At 44.3% G+C, this 16,206-nt stretch overlaps 1 protein-coding gene across 15 annotated transcripts in view; it reads left to right on the top strand.

Annotated features, from left to right (window-relative positions):
* Positions 1-13,770, top strand: part of ebf1a (EBF transcription factor 1a) — a 56,377-nt gene extending 42,607 nt beyond the window's left edge. For 5 of the 15 annotated variants that reach the window (XM_062426310.1, XM_062426308.1, XM_062426307.1 and 2 more), the window contains 6 exons: positions 2,725-2,813; positions 7,390-7,455; positions 8,091-8,253; positions 9,476-9,655; positions 12,006-12,203; positions 13,739-13,770. In XM_062426310.1, coding sequence (XP_062282294.1) covers positions 2,725-2,813; positions 7,390-7,455; positions 8,091-8,253; positions 9,476-9,655; positions 12,006-12,203; positions 13,739-13,770 — 728 coding nt within the window. Of the gene's footprint in view, positions 1-2,724; positions 2,814-7,389; positions 7,456-8,090; positions 8,274-9,471; positions 9,656-12,005; positions 12,204-12,427; positions 12,496-13,738 lie in introns of those variants that run through there. The other 10 variants (XM_062426304.1, XM_062426299.1, XM_062426303.1 and 7 more) reach the window with 5 other exon arrangements.
* Positions 13,771-16,206: the final 2,436 nt, after the last annotated feature.

Here is a 16,206-nt window from a genome sequence, read left to right as displayed (position 1 = left end):
GTGTTGTGACAGAGCAGGAGAAGGAGACGGGACTACCGGACACTCACTGTAGTTTCCCCTCCTCCTCTCTTGCATTTCCAATAATAACAACGACTCCGACATTCTGACCTCTCAATTATCCCCCTGCTCCTACCCCTAAACACACCCCCCCTCCCTTTTTACTCCTCCCCTAAAGCTCATACCTATAACACCCCTTCACCCCAACCCATCGTTTTCACTCCTCCTTTTCCTACCCCCTCACCCCTTCATACACACTCCCCCTGCGGCTCTGTGGGTTATTATAGTGAAATATGAAGCGGTGTGGATTCTAGGCTTCATGAAATTTCCATGAGCATTGATCTGATCTGATGTGGGTGATTGCTAGGTGAATCCCTCCAGTCCAGGGCTGTTGCTCATCTATTCATTTATTTATGGCAGTTATGTTTTACTGGCTTTGATTTGCTCTTCTGGAGAGCGACAGCTAAGGATTATAAATATACCTGTATAGGAGAGTGTGCTTTGAATCCTGGAGTGTACCAGCACACTACTTCTCTTCCGAGGGAGAAGAGTTTTTTTTACTTTTCTACCACGATAGGATGTATGATGCATTTGCCTTTGTTTTTTTAAATTTTTATCTTGTGTGAAAATTAAACTTGACTTGACTAATTCCTGTTGTGAAATGTGAAATATTGAGCATCGATATAAGGGTATAAAACGCCAAGATGATCCCCAAAGAGACACAGCCAGGTAGTTAGTGGTGCATGCTGTCCCCCACATACTCCTCTTCTGGTTTATGGTCCTTGAAAATGAGCAGAGACAATATCACTTCCTCTCTCAATTACCAAAACTGTCTCTTTATTTGTAATAGGGGGTATCTCTGTATGTCTTGGGGTTTTATGCTATTGTTCACTTGAGGCTCATTTGGCACATTGTAGAGGACTGATAAAAAATTCATCATTAAAACAAAAGCCTTTGAGACGAAAGAGAGGATGTTGTCGGAACAATCGCTCCTCCGACTGCCGGCCTAATCCAGGGCAAATCCTCCTTAAGGCTTTAGAGAGATCAGTGAATAGGGAAGTAATGTCAAATATTTGTCCTCAGAAATAATTCATACTTTATTTGTTGCATGTGATCATCTCATTGTTTTGGCTTATTTTATCAGTGGACCAGCTGGCCTGTAATATGTGTCATTCTTCAGAAGTTGAGCCTGCCTCTGGCATCTCTACATCGACTTTTTCTTCTCTACTCTACACTTTTCACCTTTCCTTTCTTTCACTCTTGTGGATTACTTACCAGAACTGTCCACTGGGACAGTTGGTCCAACTATGTTTGTGTTGCCAAAATAGAGCATCACTGACTCTTGCTCCTTTGCTCCCTTTTGGGTTTGTGTGTTTGAGCGAGTGGCTCAGGAGGAGCCATGGGGATGTCACTAGAGGTCCAGCAGGACAGCTTGTACTCATAGCCTCTAGGGGCCTTTTTTCTGGGGGCCGCCTAGTCAGCCTGGCTGCTCAGATGTGAGGCGAGCAGGGCATCAGCCCTCAGGAAACGTCCAAGCTGCGACCCACAGGGGAAACAGACGGACGGCACAGACACATAGAGGCAATCCTCATGCGTAATGGCCCCTTCTTCTTTTCACTTTACACACACATACAAATACAAATACACACATGTTGAAGACACACAGCTACAAACTCCTCACAGAAGCAGCGTCTTAAAGGCTGTAGCCCAGAAAAGTAGTCAAGACTGTTATCCATGTATGTGCATTGACTCCCTAGGCAAGCCACAAAGAGACAGAGGGGGGAGGAAAGTAAAAGACAGAGGAAAGAGAGAGAGAGAGAGAGAGAGAGAGAGAGGGAAAGAAAGAGACAGAGAGAGAGAGAGAGAGAGAGAGTACATTAGGAATGAATTATGTGGAGAGAGCACTTATCCAACAATCCTCCTCTGAAGTGTTTGTACTATAAGCCTCAGATCTTCATTGTATTTATTCTAATGTTTAAATATTCATGGTAAATCTTCTCATATTCAATTACCGTAGCACGACCACAGCATGCCGAGAGAGTGCTTTTTCCCTGCTGCCTGGATGATCTGACTCTCTCTCTATCTGTGTGTGTGTATGTGTGTGTGTGTGTGTGTGTGTGTGTGTGTGTGTGTGTGTGTGTGTGTGTGTGTGTGTGTGTGTGTGTGTGTGTGTGTTTGTGTGTGTGTGTGTGTGTGTGTGTGTGTGTGTGTGTACGTGTGTGCGCGTGCGCGCATGCACGTGTGTGTTTGTGTGTGTGTGTTTAGCTTGTTCCCCGGAGCGATCAAGCCTTTGTTATATTGGAACCAGGCTCTGTAATTGCTTATATTAGTCGCTGATCAACGCAAGACCACAGGACACACACACACACACACGCATGCACACAAACACACATACACTCTGCCTGATTCCTGACAGTCTTTTTATTAACCACCAAAGCAGGCGACAGAGAGAGATTCATTACATCACAGGCAAACAAAGACACACACCAGACTTAATAGAGAACACCCACATTTTCAGCGTGTTTAGTTTAATGTTGAAATATTCATGTAAAACCATGCTTAATTCAGTCGTTTCTACCGTAGGAGAGAAACGCTCGTTTCTCTTGCTGTATTGTCTTAACTGAGACTGCACTGCTGTTGAACAGTAGGTGTTTCATTATTAAAAAATCAAGCATTAAATGTTCCTTTCCCCCCCCTCCCTCCGTCTGTCTTTCTGTTTGTACTCAGCGCTGAATGAGCCAACCATAGACTACGGCTTCCAGAGGTTACAGAAGGTCATCCCCAGACACCCCGGAGACCAAGAAAGATTACCCAAGGTACTGTGCAACCACAACAACTCTTCTCATGTGTCTGTGCTCATGCTGGTTACCACATGCAGTGTTTTTCAGCTCGGTCTTTTCAATCTGTGTACATGTAACACTTTTAAATTGTGTGCAGTGAATTCACCGAATTTCAGTTTTGCTCACAGGTGATACACCAATCCTTCCTAGGGAGGTGACGTCAATATAACGCCACTTCATTTTATTGTATTTTTTGATTTTAATCTTATTAGGAGGAGGCAGGTTGGCTAGACAATTAGTAGGCAAAAAGTTTCAAAAGCAGTGGGAAAGGACTCTTTGAGACCACCAACCGCACATCCTCAATGTCTCATCGGATATTTTAACCAGACATTTTTACCAACATGTTAGATATTTTAACTGGGGATTTTTAGTGTCACATCAGGACATTTTTACTGCATTTTTCGGTTTGAAGCTAACTTTCCCTAACCCCAACCAAGTGGTTTTTGTGTCTAAACCGAACCAACCGCATTACTTAAAAAGTACGGTGTTAAATTGGCGTGTCACCTGCACCCTAAATTGGACCTTGGCCTAAGCCTACATGTAATTGAAAGTTTAAAGTTGTGTGTTTTATACGCACATTGTGAAGCCGGGTTGTGATTTTACAGGAATTTGTCTTAGTAACACCGCTACAAAGAGGTATTGACAACTTCTAGAGTTTCATAGCATATATATGGATATACATGACAGAAGGGCAGCATGACCTCACATACAGAGGAATGACTGTGTGCTACAGACAGTAGGCTATACATGACACTATGCAGTGTGCACATAAACATTTTATCATATCTTCATGGTCATTTTCTGCTCAAACAAACATTTTATTTGCACAATGAACGCACAAGCAACTCTATTCATCCTTCCACTGAGTATAAGGTCATTCAGACCAGCAAAGTGGGAGAGGGAAGGGATAGATGGAGGGAGGAAAAGAGGGAGAGAGAGGAAAGGAGGTTGAGGAGAGAGAGGAAGAGAGAGGCAGAAACAGGTTAGGTGATCCATCATAGCTGTCCAGTCTTACCTCCTGCTGGGTCAGTGGATCGAAGTCAACCCCGGGTGGACTTTATTACTTGCAGCACACACACACACACACACACACACACACACACACACACACACACACACACACACATACACACATATACACAAACCAGCATGCACACACACATGCACGTACAAACACAGATCTCTGCACAAGCACACACGCACGCTCACAGTGGAGGGAAGTCACCATGAGGCAGAGATGGAGAGCCCAGGTAGATGTAGAAGGAAGATAGAGAAATCGCTTGTCCTCACTGTGTGTCATGTCTGGTGGATACAGGACTTGTCCTGGTGAGTTCTGGTCTTTAGCCTATCAACCCCCTGTATCCCTTTAAATATCTTTATATCCATCCATCTCTTCTCCTCCTCTTCCTCCCGCACTCTGTGGTGTCTCTTTCTCCTCTAAATGAACAGCGGTAGCTGGCAGGCCCAGTTGTTCATTTCAGCGCTATTGATTTGTGCCTTTATTGAGGTAATAACAGTTTGTTGACCACACTTCTCTCAACTGTTGGCTTCAATCATTAGACGGGTAGGAGAGGGGCATACACTGGCAACTTCTTGTGCTACAAATCTCCATTCACTGCTACTTTGGCAAAGCCTTTCTGTGGCTGTTCTTCAGTCAATTTTGAATCGAGATTAAATTGATTAGGAATATAATGTATTCCCGTCTGGTGGCACCTTTTGTGAGGGGATTCTTAATGAACCCCTGCACACACTGAGCAGGGAACAAGCAGGATATCTGCCAATGCCTGTTTTATCTCTGTATGTTGGCTGAAAACAGCCCCCATACTGTGCTGTAGCTAATAGTCAGGCCGTCAGAGTAAGGAGGGAGTGCTGGATAGCTCAAGCACAGCCAGACTGTAGGGTGTTTAGCTAAGGCTGTGGTGTAGCGGGGGTCTGGGGCCAGCTAATGAGTGACCGCCCTGCCAGACGAGGCCAGGCTCTGCTCTGGATCAGGTTCCCCTTCCTGTTGACGTCTCTGTGGGCCTGACTTTACGGGAAGAGACCCTGCGCCCAGGAAATGGTCTCCCCTTACAGCAGCAGAGCAAGGGAGGCAGCACGGCGCTAACCACATTTATCTGTTTATCAGAACGACTCTGGAGTGCTGCCTAATCGCGTTTAGCTACTGGACAGAACCCTTTGCTAACGAGAGACTGATAGGTACAGACAGGGCACAGGACCATGAGAGGGTGATTAATAGAGAGAATGGGAGAGGAGAATAAGATGAAGGAGGAGAAGAAGAGAGAGACCAGAGAAAGTAGTTTGGAGGCGCAGGTGAAGAAAGTAGAGGAGACTGGAGGTGGAGATGCACAGACAGAGAGGAGTCATTGTTTCTGCTAGGTTGAGGATGGTGGCGACTTAAGGTGGGGAGGGATTTTTCTCAGTCTTGAGAAGTTGAAGCATTTATTAACTGATACACTGTAGCCTGTGCTGTACATTTACTGCCAGATCGACAACTTACTGCTAACCTTTTCCTCTGCTCCTCTCGCGTTCATTGTCACTTTTCTGCCACTCAGTCTATGCACTCGCTCAACCACACACTCCTTAACCACACACATTACACACTGCCCTATTCTGTAAATGAGCTACACCACTTTCATAACAGTATTCTACCTTTCACGTAGATGTCTTATGGAGAATGAGAAGAGGGAGGATTCTGCGATGTGATGCACTAGTCGATGACTTGAAACAATTCCACGATAACGATAAGGGTGTTATTGTGCTCACACAGTGTGAAAATTATCAGTAGCCCATTGATATTAATGAACGTGTGAAATTTTAGCAGCGGCACTCATAATTCTGTAGTGGCACACCACCGCTATAAGGGAAACACTGGGAGTGTAGGCCCTAAGGAGAATGAGCTGAAGGGCTAGGAGACACATTGCTGGTGCAGAGAGAGCTAAAATAAATGTAGATGAAGTGACTGAGGTTGCACGTGCCCTCCCTGAACACCGTTACACTCCAGCTGGAGATCTGTTTGTGTCCTAATGCCTCACACTTCCCTCATTACCCACCCCTTTCCTCCTTCTCTTCCTCCTCCTCCTTCCCTTCATCCATCCATCTACCTATCTAGCAATCCCTGGGAGGCATGGGGCGTCAAGGAAAAGCAGAGAGAAGGAAGCGAGGAGCGGTGCATACATACTAAAGAACCACTTACCTTCCCAGGGCCTCTACATCTCTCAATCACCTCGAGCAGGCCTCCTCTCTGGTCTCCCCTCTTTCCGTCTCTCCCTCTCCCCCTCCTTGCCTTCCTTTCTGCCTCCCCCAGATAGTGCTAGTAATGGGAGGTTAACACAGAGGCAGCGCTCCCATTATTGAGTGAATTTAGCACCTCGGACAGCGCTCCACAATCTTTATTGCTTTGTTGACCCTCTCGTCATGTCCTGGGCGTGCTCGACAGCTTCCACATGTGTGTGGCTGAGTGTGCGAGTGCGCCTCTGTGTATGTGTGTGTTTGTGTGTGTGTGTGTGTGTGTGTGTGTGTGTGTGTGTGTGTGTGTGTGTGTGTGTGTGTGTGTGTCTGTGTCTGTGTCTGTGTCTGTGTCTGTGTCTGTGTGTGTGAATGTGAATGTGTGTGTGATATGAGGTCTGATTGAAAGGCAGTGTGTCACGGAACAGAGAGCACACATGCTCCAGGGCTTGTTCACAGCGAGGGATACACTCAGGAGGGTATAGCGCACAGCGTGTGTGTCCGCGAGTGGAAGAGAAGGGGGGAGAGAAAGAAACGAGGGGGTGGCGAGGCGGTTGAGGGGGCTGCAATTTTCTGGTTGTCGCGCCTCCAGCATATATCCTGGCCCCTGCACATTAACTTTTAAAAAGGGTTTCGTAGGGCTGTAGGTGTCTACATCACACACACATATAACGACTGCCTGGAGTCACACACTCATACACTCAGGGAGTGAACAGAATAGAGACAGAGAGAGAGGGGAGAAAGGAGGGTAAGCGGTAGGAAATGAGCACAGAGAGCAGCAACACTAAGGAAGGATAAATGTTTGATGTGGGAAATTCCACACGGCGGTTTTCACCTGAGCAATGATGTTGTACATTTATCACACAAAGTGAATGCACGGCTATTCACTTGGATCATTACCAGGGTTAATACAGGGCAGGAGACGGGTGTGTCCCGGATGACGAGGGGAGTTGTATAGCTGTCAACCTGATGATATGTTGTGTTAAATAAGATTGATGTTTGATCATGTGCAGTAGATTCATGATTCGGCCGTGACAGTAGGGAGGAGAAGATGTAGACGATGGTTGACTGATAGAGAGATATAGGCTCATGTTTTATTCACAGATAGCGGTATCTTCCCTCTGCTCTCCCAAACTGCCCAGCTAGTAACAAAGTGCCGGGACAGGCCCATTTCTCTTCCTCTCCCTTCCTCTGTCTGCCTTCCTCCTCTCTCTCTGTTCTGCATTCACAGCATAATGTAAGAAGTGAAATGTAATAAAAGTGACTGAACTCTTTGAGCCGTCACACTCATGATCAATCTCCTTTCTCTTTCTGCTCTTGATTGTAGGAGGTGATCTTAAAGAGAGCAGCAGATCTGGTGGAGGCCTTGTACGGGATGCCTCACAATAACCAGGTAAACACACACACACACACACACACACACACATAAAACAACACAAACATCAATATCGTATCTCAGGTAAAATTATGTTGGTGGTTTGCGGACCACCAGCAGCATCAAAGGCAGTGTCTCCGCTGGCATCCTGCTGTGTTCACGCAAGATCTGGGACCGACAAACACACACATGGGAATATGTTAGTGCTTTTATCAGCTTGTACGCTGAGGAGGAAGGGAGGAGAAGTACAATGAAAACTAAATGTTGAGGGAGGAGAGGAGAATGGGAAGAGGCAAAAGAAGAGGCGGAGGAGTTGAAGTGGGATTACAACTGGACTCAGGAGGAGGAGAGGAGATTGAACACATGAGGCAGGGAGGAAGAGAGAAAGAGGCAGGCTAAACATTTGATGAGTGTGTTAATGAGCCTTTACTCCATTTACTGGAACCAATCCCACCACTCCCAGTGACCACTGATAAAAAACACTCAGCCTGCTTACATGCAAAATATCTCAAGTGGAGGTCTAGCATTTGTGTGAGACCATAAAGGCTGCATCAAGGGCATTTTTCTCCTCTCCTCTCCTCTCCTCTTCTCTCCTCATCACTTGTCTTTTCGTTGCTGACCACATCTCTTTTTTTTGTCTCCCTCATTGCCAGGAGATGATTCTGAAACGAGCAGCAGATATCGCGGAGGCCCTGTATACAACAGTGCCACGAGGGCACAACCAGCTAGCCAGTCTTGGCAGCGGCTCTGTCCATGCTGGCATGATGGCCGTAAACTCCTTCACCGGGTCAGAGGTGGCTCAAACAGCCAATCAGGGTGAGCAAGCGGACAACAGGAAACAATTAAACTATGTTATCATGGGAAATGTGCTGGTGATTTATTTATTTTTGTCTTTTTTGGAAAGTGAGGGAATGGACAGTAAAGATGAGTAGTGTGATAGGGATATTTTATTTTTCATGTGGGAAATTCTGAGAAAGTGATTTGAGAGCGTGGAGGAAATAAAGAAGATTCTGAAAAAAGGAGGACAGGAGAGGGAGGAGGAGGAAGAGGGGGTGGGGGTGGCAGAGACAAGAAACAGGGAAAACTTGGGGAAAGAAAGAAGGTGAGAGAGTGAAAAATTGAGAAAAAGAGAACCATGGATGGAGTGCGATAGAGAAATATGAGTGGGTCCTAGGGGTGTGTATATTAGACTGGGGTCGGCCCCTGTCTGACAGAGAGAGATGTGGGTGCAGTCAGTGGTGATTCATCACATGTATCAAGGGAAGGAAAGGAGAGTGGATGGACCAGCCTCTGGATGTGTCTCAATACTTCCAATGAGCTTCCTCCCCTCTTCCTCTGTGCTTCATCTTCATCTGGAAATACCTACAGATTTGAAGAAAACAACAGATATCAGCTGCTTGACTTCTTGCCTACAGAGTTTTTCTAACTCATAGCAGAAGAGGATGGGGAATTGGTGTTACTTAATTAGAGAAGAGGACAACTACTATAGTAGTGGAGTGCAGCCCTTGTTCCACCAGGGAGGGAAAATTCCTGATGTTCCAATTCCAGCTGTTTTTTCTCCAGTGTCAGCATTTGGACCTGAGATGTATATTTATAGTCTTTCTTCCATCTTTCTGTTCGCTGCCATCTGCAAAGCATAATGAAGACAAAGGCCCCTGTCAGAAATACTGGTTTGATTCTTTCTAAATTACAGGAGAGGTACTGAGGCCTTTTAGTGTTAATTGCCTTATCGATATATCTCATTTTGGAGAGGAGCCAGTGAGGTTAAAGGGCTTTTGTTTCAGTGGTTGGATTGCAGCTAGTTCGCTCTCATATCATTCTTCCTCCGCTCTGTTTGTTGCTTTCTCACTGTGCCATATGCTGTCCAAGATTTTTCGAACATTCCTCTTGGCTTATATTGCTATGTCCATTAGCTGTGTATGGGAAAAGAATGTTTGCCAGCAATGCATGTAAGCTTTCTTGTTTTGTTTTGTTTGCCATCTGCTATACCCTTAAACCTATTTTCTCTGTCTGTCTCTCCTTCTTTCTCTGTCCATAGGTTTCAGTAGGAGTACAAGCAGTGTGTCCCCTCATGGTTATGTCCCCAGCTCCACTCCCCAGCAGAGTAGCTACAGTTCTGTTTCCACTAGCATGAATGGCTACGCTAACTCTGGCATGGCAACCTTGGGCACCTCGCCCAACTTCCTCAATGGATCTGCAGGCAATTCGCCCTATGCTAGTGAGTAAACACACCACAACTGAGATCCTAGACACAATCAGCCCTCAAATGAAACCAAGAGGGGATGACAAAATTAAGGCATGGAAGCGAAAAGATTGAATCAGGGGCTTTTTGAACATAAAAGAATAAGTCTTTGGCAGGAATTGAGAATGGGAAGCAAGAACAAGATGTGACACACAAGCATAAAGTCGTGCAGTTCAGCTGGCTCATCTGTTTCTTTAAGAACAGAGTCAAACGCAAATCCCCACTTTATTGGCCAGGGGAGCAGATCACCTTCCACCTCCCCACCCCCACCCCCGACACACACCCCACCACCTCTGCTCACACACACATTCACCCTCTACATTAAAGACCCTTGATTAAATCAATAAACTAATTGCTAGAGAAGCAATTCCATTTCAGCTCTTTGATTCCTGGGTGTTAACAAGTATTTTAACAGGCTCATCGGCCCCACACAGACACTTTCAATCAATGGCCCCTCGGCCTGCCTTTGTAGGTCCAATTTTCATTAATTGATTAGTTAGGCCCCTTCATAAATGGATTATGACTTTATTGCGAGGATTTGTCAGGAAGAGCCATAAAAGCTAAGTGTTGGATAATAACAACAATAAAGGCAGAAGCAGCTATCAGAGGGCAGGTGAAATACGACTGGCTTGATTGTAAAATCACTGAGGGGGAAAATGCTCTTAGTGTATTAGCAGACAAAACACAAACCCAGGAGAATGGATGGATGAGATGATGTCAAAGGGAGACAGGATTTGGGGTTGTGAAGATAACCATTCATTTTTGTCTGAATATCAGTCTCATGATTTTGTAGCAACGTTAAATGCAACTAGCTTTTTCAAAATGTTGCTGTGCTGTCTTGCATGCAAAACCTTCACAAAGTTCAATCTAGCGCTCTAGTGATGCCGTGGAGCTAAGGTGGAGAATTAAAAAAAATGTAATGCTTTAAGGCCTGGTCACACGCACATTGAACAGCAATATTTTGCAGCTGAAGAAATTTACACCAATGTAACCGCAGCAATCAGTGGATTCACTCATGGGGCTGAAATAAATGCACTCAAATTTTACTTTACTTTGGTCAACTTTGACCCACATATTTGTGCCATTGACCAATTGCAAGCCATCTTGACAGAGACCCCTTGGTCAGAACAGAGAGCCAGGGAATCCAAAATGGCTATCGTACTGTGTTACCATCTAGTTTTACTTAACTTTATGTAATTTATTTAACTTTATATAAACTGGTCTACATCAATGACATAGTTTACAGACAGTTAAGACACAGGTTTCAACTGTACCATGAATTCTTTTGCAAAAGCTGTGTGAACTCACTGACACATGAGCAACTGAGCTAATGAGCAGGCTTGTTAGCTCAAAGAGCTTTTTTCGCCTCTTCCATGAAACTCTTAATTGAATGAAATAATGTACAATCCTTAGAAGAAACGGCTAGGAGGAAGAAAACGAACCAGTACAAAAGAAATAGAAAAAAGTTATTGTGACTAACTGTAACTATAGCACATTGGCTAGCATTTTACCAGTTAGCCTATTAGCCTTGAACGTCCTACTTTACCAAGCTCAGAACCTCTTTTTTTTTTTTTTTTGAAGATGCATAGACACATTATTTGTGTGTTCCACTTTCTGATGTGACCTGGGCTTAGGTACTAAATTAGTTCACTAATTATAAGCCACATTCCCATCAAGCAATTGCATCGCATTTAAGGTGGTGGCAATAGACACACAAAGAAGTACAGTAATATGATTATTGTCAAGCAGAAATTGTCAGCACTTAGAATTTATTGGAATTAGTGGCTTTGCCTGTTTATCTCTGGCATGATAATCTGTGATAAAGATGATCTGGGAGAGCCTTGTTTTTAAGTAGCCCTGAAAACAAATTATGAGTACAACACCCTGAGTTGGTGCAGAGATGTTTATCAAGATGATGCCCTCCTGAGCACAGGATGGGTCATCAAAACAGAGTGATCAGAGGGGGGGGGGGGGGGGGGGGGTGGGGGGGAATGCTCCGAGCTGTTTTTAATGCAAGTTTACAACTAAACACATTTTTGTCTTAGTTATGAAATATTTCATTGCAAGGTGATTGCTGTAAAAAAAGAAAAAGGTTGCAAAAAAGTCTGAGCCAGTTGATCCTGAATCCAAATTATTATTCCCTCCTGCCATCGTCCATTGACCAGTCCCTTTCTGTTCGTCCCGTCTGCCCGTCCTCTGCCCTCGGCCCTCTCTCTAACCCCGTCTCTCCCTTTTCCGTCTTCATCTTTCCTCCTTGTCCTTCTTCCCTGACATGCTCCCTCTAACCCCGTGAACCCCCGCTTCCTACCCACCTCTTTTCTCACAGTCGTCCCGTCCAGCCCCACTATGGCCTCGTCGACCAGCCTGCCCTCCAACTGCAGCAGCTCCTCTGGCATCTTCTCCTTCTCTCCAGCCAACATGGTGTCGGCCGCCGTCAAGCAAAAGAGCGCCTTTGCCCCCGTCGTGCGACCTCAAAACTCCCCACCACCCACGTGCACCAGCGGCAATGGTAACAGCCTGCAAGGTAAGCTGCTAGACAGGTAGCCATTTATTCAAATGATAGAGTAAAACATATATTTCTGCACAAACATTACTGTCTATGCGCTAATACTGCTCTTCTTCACCTCCTTTTGATAACAATGTCTCATCTTTCCTCCAACCCCTGCCTCCTATACTCTCCCTTTTCTTCCTCCTCTTTACTCCCTGTTTTTTCCTTTCTTTACCCTCCATTTTCCTTCCTCACTTTAGATCAGTCTTTTGTGGACTCTAGCAAGTACTCATCAGCCAGCTCTCTGCAGGGCCTGGCCTTCTCCTGAAGTACGTTATCCCTCTCTTTCGTTTTCTCTTTCTCTTGTTTCTTTCCGTTCCACGTTCTCCCACACCACTCATTTGTACCAGCAGCTCATCCTGCCCTACCCTTCCTTCTCTTTTCTGTTTTTATTTGTCACTCTTGACATGTCGGAGAGACAGCATATGTGTTCCATTTCCTGTTTTCACTTCCTGCTTCCTGCCTGTGCTCCAGTGGGTGTTGGGGGGTGTTATGCTACCACAGGTCATTCTCTTCTCCCATTTCCATCAAATTCAGCGCAGGGTCTGTTCGTCTAGGCAGGATGTTGTATGGTGTTGAGATCCTGAGAGAGAGAAATGATGGATGGGAATCTTTATCAGAGCCCTAAGCTAAGCACTTCCTCACTTCCTCTGTCGGCGTTGATGAGCGCTGACCATGGTGACCCAAGGGCCATTGGCCAATGCACGCTGATCACACTGACACATACGCACACGCGCACACACACACACACACTCACACACACACACACACACACACACACACACACGCACACACACACACACACCATTCTGTTAATCCCAACAAGCCAGAGACACTTAGGAAATAACCAGGGAATTAGGGGATTGGAGGGAGAGGAGAATCAATAGGGAGCCAATATGTTATATGAAAAATTCCTCCCTGTGATAGCTTCTGTGTAAAAATGGGGGGAAGGGAAAGGGGTGAGGGAGGGGGGCAGGAGTAAGGCAGTGAAGACATAGGAGCTAGTGAGAGGCAGAGCATGATATAAGAAGGTAAAAATGTGAATGTAGCTCAGTATGAAAGGCTCATGGATTCCATTTCCTTGTTCGAGCGTTGAGCGTAATTTCATCGCCTCTTGTCATCCCATGTCACAGTGTCTCTCTCATGTTTGAATTACGCCCCATGATGACAGCCTCGCACAATGGGCTCGCATAGTGTAACTGCTAACAATTAACAGCGGCAGCTCTTGCATGAAGTTATTCAGAAAGCCTGTGAAAAGTAGAGGGATGTTGCCGGTGCGCGCCAAGTTAGCGGCGCAGCAGAGAAAAATGTTTTGATTTTGGGGCCTCGGAATGAAGATATAATGAGGGAGTCGTCTTTGTTCGCCAGATGCTGGAGCACATGTCTGTTATGCGACTGGTGTGATGACAGATGAAACCCAGCAATCACATGACTGACCTCTCTCTCTCTCTCCATTTCTCCCCCAATCATCTCTTTCTCTCTCCTTCCTCCCCCTCTTTTCCCACAAGCAGCGATTCCCGGGATGATCGTTCCACCCATGTAGAGGATCTGGGATAGCTGGAGATTGGGGAATGTTGAGAGGAAAAGACACAGTATCGGAGTCTGGCGAGTCTCTGTTATGCTCCAGAGCTGAACTGAAGGAAGTCAAGATAAGACGCAGGACTCTGTTAAACTCAGGCCTTTCCATTGGGATATCATCTGAAAGGATAGGGGAGGAGAAAAAGGGACAATACGAACCTTTGTGATGTTATTTCCCTCTTGGTTGAATTAGTGTAGCTTCTCTGACACCGCGTTGGATGGAGTGTATAGAGACTGATAGTTTGCCCACAGTGTGACACTGACCTCATGAAAAGAGCATTTATTTATCTTTATGTTTATGCCTGTAAAGTTTGGGTTTGATTACTGGAGGCCCCATGCCATCTTGCAATCCGTAGCTCGCACAAACAACAGTGAAGTGTTGGTTTGGCCATGAAGTTTGCGTAACCTCTGTCACAATAGAAGATGCTTTCCTTAGCTCAGCCTGCTTACTTAAAACCACATAACAAAAGGCTGGCCAAATGGAACTAAGGTCAACAAAAACACACGAAAAACAAAGAAATACCGAAAAGAACAAAATCAACCCTCAGTTTTGCTGCTAATTATCCCAGGAATCTAAAATGGTGTAACAAAATCTCCCTAAGCGATTTCAACATGAGAAACCATGGCTTTCTTTCTTTCTCTCTCTCTTTTTTTTTCTTGGTTGGTTGGTTTGTTTGAATTTTAATAAAACTGTGAGGATTGAGCTGTTTGCAATATGCTTTTCTGCTTGTCATGTGAACAAAAGGTGATGGTTAGCCAAAATTGTCATTTTTGCCTGAGATTTTTAGGTAAGACTTGAAAAGCCAGAGGATGTGTGCGTCCAGCCAGCACTGTACTGAAGGAGTCTAGCAAATATCAAATTAGAATAAATGCGTGATATATGTGATATATTTTTGTATATAAAAAAGTTGAATTTTTTCATTTGACCTGTCTTTCTTTTTGCAATAGCTATAGTTTGAAATGTAAACATTAAATGTCTTAAGGCAGCTTCTCAGTGCAGAAGATAGATTTACTGTGTGTTGTCAATATCTCATCTGCTAAACATGAGAAACATGGATTTGGATACAAAAAGGGGATTTCTGTAAAATATCCTATAAATAATGTATTTATCCCTTGTATTTGTACATTGCCTCTCACCCTCGTTTAGTTGTGTTGTGTAAGTTTAATACAGTAAGTGAACATATTTCACAGTGTTTTGTTTCATTATTTACTGTTGTCTCTCACTATTTAAATGTGACTTTTTTATCTTTTTTTTTTGGTTTTGTATGTTGATTGTTTTGCATCGGTATACCATGCTTTCATTTGTTGATTCAAAAACATGCCATTGTCTATTTTTGTATTATTTGTAAGTTAATAAAACATTTGTTTTTTTCCTTATGAAAATGTTTATTGTATGGCAAAAAGTAGCATCTTATCCAGAGTATTTGGTTGAAGTAGATTTTTTAAGAATATATACACACATTAATATATACTGTAAATCTATATCTTTTTGTTTGAACTCTTTGAGGCTTTCGGGTTGATACTGTTCTTGAACTGATAATATGCATGGGTTCTTCTCTTGAGTGACACTTTCTTTTTGTGTGTGGAAACCAGGAGAACTAAGAAAATGCTCTGTGTTTTTCTTTCTTTGTGTTCTTCTTTTTTCCCCCTCTGTTCTTTTTTTCCTATGTTATTTATGCCTGCTTACATACTGTATCTATATACTCTTTCTTTTTTCTGTCACTGTAATCTTTACCAGCAGTCTAGATGCCTTAACAATGCAAACCCATTCTTCATTCAATCACGTGTACAGTTTTCTACCCTCACCACAATTGTCTATTGCCACAGAGGAATTCATGGGAACTTGGGGACAAAGCACAAACCCACTCTGTTTGGTGGTGAAGCCAGACTAGAATACAAAGAGCCATAATTCAACAATCACACACACCCCGATGTACTATAATGCTACAGCAATGGCACGCTTTGAAGGACAGTCGACGCTGAGAGGCCTGTCTCAGCGGTGCTCATTGCACTTTAGTGTTCACAGAAACACTTTGTCTTCTCTTTTTTTTGTAGCGATTATGTAGCTCCTTTTCGATTAATGAAATAATTTCAACCGCATGATGGTAATATTTGTCATTAACCACAGGATCACAACAGCAAGACAACACAGAGCTGTTTTAATTGTAGTACAAAGGGGCGCACAGTGAAGACAAGCACTGTCACAGCACAATTTTAATCCCACACATGGAGTCGCAGTTCAGACTCCAGTATCTGACAGTCGACCCCCCAGTCCTTCACTGGCTGTATTAGCCTATGGACAATACAGCTTCATTACAAGCTAAACATAACAAGAACAAGTGAGGAAGCATGAAAGGGAGCTCCTTGGCCCCTCAGCCATTTCTGTAGTCTTTTCTTTGTG

Source organism: Scomber scombrus, chromosome 9 (genome assembly GCF_963691925.1).
Source record: "Scomber scombrus chromosome 9, fScoSco1.1, whole genome shotgun sequence".
Lineage (NCBI taxonomy): Eukaryota > Metazoa > Chordata > Actinopteri > Scombriformes > Scombridae > Scomber > Scomber scombrus.
This window is presented reverse-complemented; position numbering and strand designations above follow the sequence as displayed.